At 32.7% G+C, this 11,097-nt stretch overlaps 1 protein-coding gene across 7 annotated transcripts in view; it reads right to left on the bottom strand.

Annotated features, from left to right (window-relative positions):
• NCAM2 (neural cell adhesion molecule 2) overlaps window positions 1-11,097 on the bottom strand; it is a 563,771-nt gene that overhangs the window by 256,823 nt on the left and 295,851 nt on the right. For 6 of the 7 annotated variants that reach the window (XM_025380697.1, XM_025380699.1, XM_025380698.1 and 3 more), the window contains 2 exons: window positions 4,854-4,928; window positions 932-1,138 (listed from right to left, as the gene is read on the bottom strand). The exons of the other annotated variant lie outside the window; for it this stretch is intronic. In XM_025380697.1, the coding sequence (XP_025236482.1) occupies window positions 932-1,138; window positions 4,854-4,928 (282 nt within the window). The remainder of the gene's footprint in view (window positions 1-931; window positions 1,139-4,853; window positions 4,929-11,097) is intronic. 7 annotated transcript variants of the gene reach the window in all.

Genomic DNA, 11,097 nt, shown 5'->3' on the forward strand with positions numbered 1-11,097 from the left:
TAGAATAATAAACAAAACACAAAGCTACAGATATGAGACGATTTAAGGGCTTGCATTCCAAATATATATATATATATATATATATATATATAATTTATCATTGGTAGAAATGCTAACTACCTATTAATTGTTAGACATTGTTGTAAGCACTTTATGCAATATAATTTAAGGTAGTACTCAAACTCCACATATCACACAGGTACCATTATTATCCTCATTTTATATATGAGGAAACTAAAGACAGAGGTTACATGATTTGCTCAAGGTCACAAAAGTAATTGGAATATCTTGCTTTAAAATACAGGAGTCAACAGATTTCAATGTTGCTAAACAGGTTAATGATTCCTAAATATGAGAAAGAGAAAGGAACATAGGAAGAAATCTATCCCAGTACCTAAAAAGAAGTGCAAATGTGGAAAACTTTGCTCGTAAAAACACTTAGTGGTAAAGAATCCTGGCTTAATATTATTGGCTACTAGATTAGTTTCAACTTTCTGACTACTCCTGTTCACTCACCCTTCCCCAGATTCTCATTCTACAATGGTCAGGGCTGCTGTCACACATTTTCATTTATTCTAATCATGACCTTCTATTTTACAGTGAAAAAAAACCACTGAATAAATATCATACCACTAAATAAACCACTAGTATCTATATACCCAGTAAATTCTTAATGGCTTGAGAAAATGAAAAGATTTTTATTAATATTATTAATATAATTGATGCCATATATATGTTTATAACCACTTATTATCTGTTATCTATTGTATTCTAAGATACAGTCTAGTAAAGCATAAATAAATGATATTTATTTTTAAAGCATGTAGTTCTTAATAAGTGTTAAGTTTTATTATCAAACATTTTATTTTGTTTCAATTATTTATAAGCAACTGAAATTTAATAAACTAAAACATAAAAACACATGACTTACGGTAAATTTCCAAAACTACTGTAGCTTCTTGTGTCTGTCCTTTGGCATCTGTTGCTTGACAACGATATATCCCTGCATCTTCTATATTTGCATTGTAGATGGTTAACCGTGACCTAACACCTTCCTTTTGCACTACTATCCTTTGTGTTGAAATTATCTTCTCTCCTTGAGGATTATACCAATCTATACTTTCAGGTTCACCAATCGCTGCAAAGAGCCATGGAAAACAAAGGTTTGAAAATACGTTGCAAATGTTTGTTTGAGCATTGGCATTTACTATTATGTAATAATATTAACAATTTAGAAAAAATTTATGTAAGAGACTGGAAATCTGAGAAGCTTACGAAACTGAAAGTAAATGCAAACGTTAGTGCAAATGTTCATCTTTGTTTAACCAACATGGAGGATTCACGCTTGAGTAAGCAATACCTAAAACTTTCACAGCAAACTTCTTGTGTAGTATTTAAGCTATGATTGTTGAAATTTTCCCTTAGTAATCAATGGATTATTACATTTAAGTTCTGAAACTTCCTTGACCACCAAGCCAGGCATAAAACCCACCTAAAGATAATATCTGAACAGAACCACAATTATTAATACGATTTCATTTGCTCAATTGTCTTTGCTAGGGTCAGGAGATAGCACTTAAAACTCATAATGCCGAGCTTAAAAAAATGTAAATCTTTCACAAAACAAACTTTGGCCTTTGATAATACTAAATTTGAAATTAATTTCCCTAGTTGCTAAACTTGAATAGATAAAGCCAATGACCATTTTTATAATGATGTCCTAATCTCTTTTCCCAAGAGAAATAAGTAGTTTCATTATTTTAATCTAAAACTGTTAACTACTTTATCGTATGATAATTACAATGCATCAAAATGATACTTACACTTCTAGGTAATTATAACCAAATCATTACAGGGTAAACATTTATTTAAGTTTTCCAATTCAGAATCTAGGTTATTATCCTTTCGTAAAAGCTGAAGATTTCTGTGTCTGCTTTTAGTCACCAAAAGGATGTAGTTCACCTAATTACTTCAGATAGCATTTATGGAAGCAGCATACACTATTAACTCAAAAGTGTCGGTGGGGAAATGCATAAAGTCAACTAACATCTGCAGGACCTCTTTGAAGAAAATTATCCCTTCTCATTTTTCCTAAGAAATAGTTTTAGAAACAAATTATCCTCCTTTCTATAAGAAATTAGACGTGCTTGAGTAAAAGTATGAAAGTTTAGTGAATCTTAAATAGATCTTAGTTATGTTATCTTCAGTTTTTTCTAAACAAATCATAAAACCATAGTTGTTACACAGTAATGCATTTGAAGGGGAGGGATGTGTTTTATTTAATTCCTCCATCTATGGAGAAGTTACAAAAAATAATTTAAATATGTACTTCTTTACATTTGAATAATACAAAATAATACTTTATACAGCAAGTTAAACAGGATATTCTGATATTTTGGACCTTCTCATTCTTAATATAAATTTCATTTTCATTGACAGTTTATTGTGGATTTTCATAAAGCTGTTAAAATTGTTTTCTTTCAAGTATCTCTAACAAATAATAATTTCTATCAAAATTTTCCATTTTGATAAGGCTGGATTATTGTACAGATTATTTATAAATAGCATTAAACTTTTTATTTTCTTAAAATGTAGTTACAGTAATTTTCTGTATGACACTTCTTTGGCTCTTTGAGGGTATAACATCCTTCTAGTTTAAATTTAAGATGTTTACTTTATTGAGTTTTAGATTCTGTATTTTTAAGGCGTCTGGAAATTTTGGAGGCATATCTAGGTTGTCAGCATTGTAGCAGAAAAATACATACAAGCATAGTGGCTTGCATGGTTTTCCAATATTTTTATTTTTAGAGTCTTGTTTTACTACTATATTTAATATAAACAAGACTATTTCCAATACTATAGAAAAGCTCTAGGTGATACATTTTTATATAAAAGAAAATAAATGCTTACTCAGTTTACATTCTTATTAAGAGCAAAACTCATCACCAATGAATGGCCTTAATTCACTTTTAAAGCATGTCTTAATTTGAGCTATGCAATACATACAGGCAATTAGTCTACGCAACATATTTCAGAGAAATATACAAATACATAAAAGTACAACAATTTCATTGTATTTTCAAAATTGATTTTTAAACTATTTTATTATTCTATCTTTATGTGATGGAATTCAGTGTGTCATAATTTATGAAGATATTAATAAAATATGGAAGGGATTTAGAAACAGTGACCTATATGCTTGGGTCAAATTTCTGCGGACATCATATGAGATGCTGAATCAATCTCCTCCATACTCTCTGATTTTTTCTTTGTCAGTATACAAATACTTGTATTAACATAACTATCAATTCACACCTTTAAGAAGGAAAATGGATAAAGAATCATGGGCTCTATTAATGTTTCTATAAAATGTGATATTTTATACATATATACTCTGAATATGATTTATAAAATGTTGTAACTATCTCTCTATATTTATAAATTTGAATCTTGGCTTAAATAAATCACGTCATCCTCAAGACAATATTTATAATGCATTTTATGTTTCTAGTGTCTATTTTAATCCAGTTTTAAGTAGTTGTAGTGTAATCAAGATTAGAAACAATTCTAAAGTAGTCTCATAACTAATTTTAGCACTAAGGTTTAAAAAATTCTTTAGGCATATCATGGTTTGGATATGAAGACTTGTATTTGTAAAAATGAATATATTGAATCTAAATAAATAATGTATTCATTTGTCAGTTCTATAATATGTTTAATTAAATTGTGATGCTGAAATATTTAAATGTCTTTTGAAAGAACACCGTATGTATATTATTATACTGAATGAGGCCCATAAAATATGCTATAGGCATGATGACATATGATTCTTTCCATTGTCATAAAAATCTGGCCAAAGCTTTCCTGACTAAATATCTATCTATCTCGTCAATGAATATTAGAATAAATTTTTGGCCTAATATTTTCATTCAAGTATAACTACAGTGCAAGGTGCCATACCAAATTTATTCATTGCATATTTACAAAAATGGTTCAGTTATAATCTCTATATTCATCCTAATATTACTATTTAACAGAAATAATATTTAAATTGATTTAAGTTATTATCAGATATAATGAATGCATAAGTTATTTTCAAAATAAATGATCAAGATTAGCAGTCTAAATTAACAAATTAAATTAACAAAAATAAAATTCATATCATTTAATATGCAATTTATGGTTATTAACACTTTTCCAATAATTATAAACCCAACGATGGCCAGGTATGCTGGCTCACACCTGTAATCCCAGCACTTAGGGAGGCCAACGTGGGCAGATCACTTGAGGTCAGGAGTTTGAGACCAGCCTGGCCAACATGGTGAAACCCTGTCTCTACTAAAAAAATACAAAAACACAAAAATTAGCCAGGCGTGGTGGTGCGCACCTGTAGTCCCAGCTACTCAGGAGGCTGAGGCAGGAGAATGTAATCCCAGCACTTAGGGAGGCCAAGGCGGGCAGATCACTTGAGGTCAGGAGTTTGAGACCAGCCTGGCCAACATGGTGAAACCCCATCTCTACTAAAAAAATACAAAAATACAAAAATTAGCCAGGCGTGGTGGTGTGCCCCTGTAGTCCCAGTTACTCAGGAGGCTGAGGCAGGAGAATGGCTTGAACCCAGGAGAGGGAGGTTGCAGTGAGCCGAGATGACACCACTGCCCTCCAGTCTGGGAGACAGAGTGAGACTCCATCTCAAAAACAACAACAAAAACAACAACAAAAACAACAACAACAAAAAAGTAAGATATTACTGTTAGAGAATTGAGTTTTTAACCACTTAAATTTAGCCAATCTATTTTATTAATATTTTAACAGAAACCAAGTTATCTGAAGATATTTATAGAAATACATACCTGTACATGTGAAGAATTTAGATTCTCCCACACTAAGCTCTACTTTGCTAAGTGAAATTGTCACTTGAAGAAGAGCTGAAAAAAAATTGAGAAACAATTAATGGTGATTTTTAAACAAGATTTGTAGTAAGATTTTAATGCATGATATGTAAACCACGTGGTCCAAACGCTGATTATTTCCCCCCAATTTTTTATAACCTATAAAGAAAAATGCAAGTTTTGTAAAACATGATCTATCATTATACATGGTACTTTATTATGCATTTAACAATCAGACTAAATACAGCACTTAGTCAAGATGATAGTTTGATATTCGGTTAGTCAGGGTAAATGAACAAATTCACACTCAGACAATCTATTCCTTATTCAGAGATTAGGTCTTATATGTGAAAGCACATTGGCCAATAGCTAAAAATAAATGTTTGCCCAACAGTTGCATAAATCCTATACTATCATTACAACAACTACACACACACACACATATGTAAATTAACTACATGTAGACACCTACTAAAAAAATGTCTGTGAACGCAGGCATACAAAGGAAAGAAAGCACTGCACAGAGTAAGATGAAGAAGCACTGATTTTCACAAGATCAATAAGTTAAGTGAAGGATCCAGGACAATAAAAGAGAGGAGATGCCTGATATTTTAAATAATCCTTTTTTTTTGTGAAATTTGAAATAAAATACTTGAATATCTAGAATTTTAGAAGATAAACAAAGTGTTATTTTAATATGAATTGACGTATTTCTAACAATATGGTAGAAAAGAGAGCATGACTACTTTCTAAACTCCGTCTCACCTTTCATGCGCTCAAATGCATGTAGCTGAGCTTTTGGCAAAGTGACAAAGCTGCAAGAGGTAAATAAAGGAAGACCTGAAACTAGAGTACACACCTGCACTGGGAATTTATTGATCATAGTAACCAAAACGCCTATTTCAGTGAACACAGACTACACACAGATAAGATCCAAGTGTTCCCAGAACAACAAGCTGTGATAGCACGCCAGATAATGACCACGCCTGTAATCCCAGCACTTTGGGAGGCCGAGGAGGGCAGATCACAAGGTCAGGAGTTCGAGACCAGCCTGGCAAACATGGTGAAACCCTGTCTCTACTAAAAATACAAACATTAGCTGGGTGTGGTGGCAGGACCCTGTAATCCCAGCTACTGCAGAGCCTGAGGCAGGAGCTTGAAGCCAGAAGGCGGAGGTTGCGGTGAGCCGAGATAGCGCCACTGCAATCCAGCCTGGGCAACAAGAGTGAAATTCCGTCTCACAAAACAAAAACAAAAAAAGAACACCAGGCAACACTGGACTGGAATAAGATTTACAACCAAGGGAGGGTGTAAAATCAATCAACCCAATGGTGAAGGGAAATTACAAGGAAACCTGCCTCCCCCAAGCTGGGAAGGGGGAAAATGTTTCTCATTAGATAAACCAGAAGTTCTGCCATATCCCATGTTTGGGATTTTAATTATAGACATGTGTGCTTTGGAAAACCTCAACCTGAGAAAAACTAAAAAAGCAGTCTCACATGTAGGACTCACAGCTAAGTGACAAAAACAATCACAAAAACCATTCAGAAGAACCATACCATAGGCCCATATTGGCCAATAATGTTATAAATGAGGCTGTCTTCAATCTAGGGGTATATTCTGACATTATAAAACACATGGTGAAATAAGGCCCGTAAGCAGGGGTCAGTTGAAACAGCAAATAGGAGAAATAAACCCATGAGATTTCAACTAACATAATTTTTATGCTAAAGATATAACACAACTACGATGAAAGTATTTAAAGAAATAAAATGTGTAATCAAGAACAGGAGGAAGGAACAACATATTTATTGAGGAAAAAAAATAAACTGGTAATTATGCTGTTTAAGCTCTTTAAAACATGTTTCCTCATACTCTCCATCTTAAGTTGTTAAATTCCCTCCTCCTTTCCAGAAACTTCTCTGGGAAACTTGGGCAGGGTCTACGTGACTTTCCTGGGTCCTATTTTTATTCATAATTCACCAATACTCAGAGAATGGTTGTGATATTATAGAGGCTCAATAAATGTTCAAATATATCTAACGTTTCAGAAAGAAAAAGAAAAGTGCAAATCAGAAAGAATAAGAAAAGCAGGCAAGGGAAAAAGAGAGTAAGAGTACCTAAACTCTCTTTTTCCCTTGCCTGCTTTTCTTATTGATAAACCATTAATGCCAATTCCAATGAAAATTCAGATTTCTTTTTCCTTTAAATAAGTAACTAATTTTCTTTTTGAAGTCAGCTTAAGTGGAATGAGGTCAACAGAGGCAAAATGCAGAACTCAAGAAATTTGAGATTGCCCTTATAAGAAGCTTGAATCTGAAAAGATGTATAGGGTTACTGGAATCCAGAATTCTGGGCAGTAGGGCATAGCTTTTATAAATTGAGAAGACTTGAGAATGTTTATGGATAGAAGGGAAGGAAGCAGAAAATATATTACAAGTTTGAAAAAAAGGGGGGAAATTATAATTATGTGTTTTCTCTCTTTCTTCCCTTTACTTTCTTCTTTAAGATATAATCCCCTAAAACTGTACTTTCTCAAAATCTAATCTTGCAATCTGCAATCTGCAGTTAACATTAGCATACTTTAATTTTGAATTTTCTATATGCAAACCAAACACATTCCTCTAAAATCAAAATTTGCTCACTGTTCACTATCCCATTTTTAGTCACCATCAATCAGTTTTCAAGCATTGCCAATATAAACTACTTGTATGCATTTTTTGAATTTTTAAATACATGCACTCATTAATTTTAATTCAATATATTTCATCTACCAGTGCATATCTTTTTCTCACTTTTGCCTTTTTAATCTCTTTTCCCTCTAATGTATTTCTCAGGCTACTGCATGCATATATTTCTAAAACTATGTTTAATTTCACTCTAAAAAATCTTCAGAATGGATTTAATTTGTCCCTAACCATATGAATTATAATTGGAAGGACAATTGCTTTTCCAAGTTTATTTGCTATTACTCATTTCCAATGCTATGATCACCTAGGATTCATTCTCTCTCCTCTCCTCTCCAACTGACTCACACTTGCCCACCACTGTCCATTTGCCCAAACTGTTTTGTCTGTTCTAACCTCCTTTTTTTAAACCCCTCATGGCTTCCTACTTTCTATCTTCAAAGAAAACATAAAATATCATGAACTTTACAAAACAGTGTGTGATAGACCCATCTATGGTATCAATAAATAAATATCTTGGATCAGTAGGAATTTCCATTACACAAATAAAACATATTTTGTTGATCATTCTATTTGGTTTTCTACCTTATTTAAATATAAATTTCTGGAACTGAGGGCTCATTCATCAAACTTTATTTCTCCCAAACTAATAATAATACATGAATGAACGGCAGAATAATTGACACTTACCAAGAGCTTATCGTGTGCTGGGTACAGAACACTGACTGCATTAACAACATATGATTTTGGAATGACTTCATGTAAGGATTTCAGAGCATCTAAGAAATGTGTGCGAATTATTACTTAATGCCGACCACTGACCTTAGGAGTAAATTTGCTTTTCTAAGGAAGGGTTTATAAAAAAGACAGAACTTGAAAGATATAGCAACTTTGAAAGTCAAATACAGTTCTGAAAACTGTTTATACTGATTTGTCGATGCACGTGAAAAATAACATTAATTCATTTTAATAAAATAAAATTGAGCATGGAATTAATTTATATTAAATATCTGGTTAATTTTTCATTTAGTACAAATCACCAATGCACATATTAAGACATATTATTCATGGACATTTTGGTGACTGGGCACAATGATATATTTCGTTGCTATATATGTTTAAAATATATAAAGAAAATATAATTCTCCACTATATTTCCCAAAGACCAAATTTGCTCTAATTGAACTACATATATATATATATATATATATAAACATTGACATATTAGTAAAAACCTACAGAACTAAAATTTGAGGTCATGTCTTAATCACTGCCCTAGTGGCTGATTTTTGACCCACATCAATATAATGTAGGTGATGAGTTTATCACCTATAGCAGTCAGAAGAAAACTAAATGGTTTCCTAATGTCAAAAAGTTATGTTTGGAGAAAACTGTTCAAGAATAAAACATCTGATAGCTATCTATAAATATCATCACAAATTTCTTACTTAAGGTAAGGAAAAGTTTTAAACCAAAGGACTCAAAAGTAAATGCATGATAAATATATATTCTCTGTGAATAAATCCCAAAGAATTGCATGCATAACAATCTTAAAAGTAGAGTTAGGTAAATTAAAAATTATGTACTATGCTCAAAAGTATTTATTAACTATATGTATTTTGCAAATCCCTCTTCTAAATATGATCATACACAAAAATAGCAAGAAATACTTTCTAATATCAAGGAGTTTAAGATGCATTTGTGAGGACTATGGGGTACATAAAATTATGAAAAATAAGATGGGTTGTATCAATTTCGGCCATTATAAAATTTATGATCAAGAAGACTTTATAGAGGAAAATAAAACGTAAAAAATATAAAAAATGCCATAGATATTGTTATAAAAGGATAGAAAAGAATAAGGGCATTCCACAGTGGGTAAGGCAGACGTGTTCAAGGAATATTTAGGAAATTAGAAGATCAGTATAGACAAGGTTCATTTCATCTAGAATATTGTTGAAATATTGGAAAAATAGTTTGGAAAATACTCAGGAGAATATCAGAAACAACTGACTTGAATTTTTGTCCATTAATTACTTATAAATAAAAACTTACATGATAAAACTGGCATTTAGTAAAGATTGGTTGTGAGGTAAAATTACTGACAAATTGAATGAAGGGAGATAAGAACACGAGGGTATGTTGTGATAAATATATGAGTTGACTTGTGGGAAATAATATGAAAAGATAGAGAACAAATGTAACAAAAGATTCAAGGTAAGTTACATCTGTGATCAGTTAAAACATTAGTGATAAAGGAGAAAAGTCAAAGAGGTTACGATTTTCTACCTCTGTTAACAAAACGGTTACTGATACAACAAAGAATTTCACTATGGAGTGTTTACCTCTGAGAAAGGTAGGGAGACAGAATTTTGAGTATTTCTCATAATCGGCTAATGGAGGGAAAAATATAAGGACACAAATTTATTTCTTTTTTCTTTTCTTTTTTTTTTTTTGAGGCTGAATCTTGCTCTGTCACTCAGGCTGGAGTGCAGTGGCGCGATCTCGGCTCACTGCAAGTTCCGCCTCCCGGGTTCCCGCCATTCTCCTGCCTCAGCCTCCTCCGAGTAGCTGGGACTGCAGGCGCCGCCACTGCGCCCGGCTCATTTTTTTGTACTTTTAGTAGAGACGGGGATTCACCGTGTTAACCAGGATGGTGTCGATCTCCGGACCTCGTGATCCGCCCCCCTCGGCCTCCCAAAGTGCTGGGATTACAGGCGTGAGCCACCGTGCCTGGCCCAAATTTATTTTTTAAATAAAGATTATTTCTCAAAATAAAACAGGTAACATTATATCAAAGAAAATCAATATAACAAAAATTAAATATTTATAATATAAGCATCCAGAGCAAACAGTCAAAAGAGATTTTTAAAATTTATAGTAATATAAATATAATGAATGTATTAGCATTTCTAAGTTCCATCAGGGTACCAAGAGCCCTTTGCTATTTGATACAACATTTAGCAATGGCATTTAAAATGAGTTTATCACCTACAGAGATTTAAAAGCTGACAACTGAAACAGTTTTCTAACCATCTGACACAATGCCTACTTTGGTTCACTTAGAATTTCATGAGACATGGGGAGATAACTTAAAACACTGATTGATCTTGGGACAATGAGCTGCAACATTTTTCAACAAGCACTTTTTTTTTTTTTTTTTACCTTGGCTAAAATTCTTTATCTTTTTTTTTTTTTTAAATTTATTTATTATTATACTTTAAGTTGTAGGGCACATGTGCATAACGTGCAGGTTTGTTACATATGTATACTTGTGCCATGTTGGTCTACTGCACCCATCAACTCATCATTTACATCAGGTATAACTCCCAATGCAATCCCTCCCCCCTCCCCCCTCCCCATGATAGGCCCCGGTGTGTGATGTTCCCCTTCCTGAGTCCAAGTGATCTCATTGTTCAGTTCCCACCTATGAGTGAGAACATGCGGTGTTTGGTTTTCTGTTCTTGTGAGAGTTTGCTAAGAATGATGGTTTCCAGCTGCATCCATGTCCCTACAAA

Source organism: Theropithecus gelada, chromosome 3 (assembly GCF_003255815.1).
Source record: "Theropithecus gelada isolate Dixy chromosome 3, Tgel_1.0, whole genome shotgun sequence".
Classification (NCBI taxonomy): domain Eukaryota; kingdom Metazoa; phylum Chordata; class Mammalia; order Primates; family Cercopithecidae; genus Theropithecus; species Theropithecus gelada.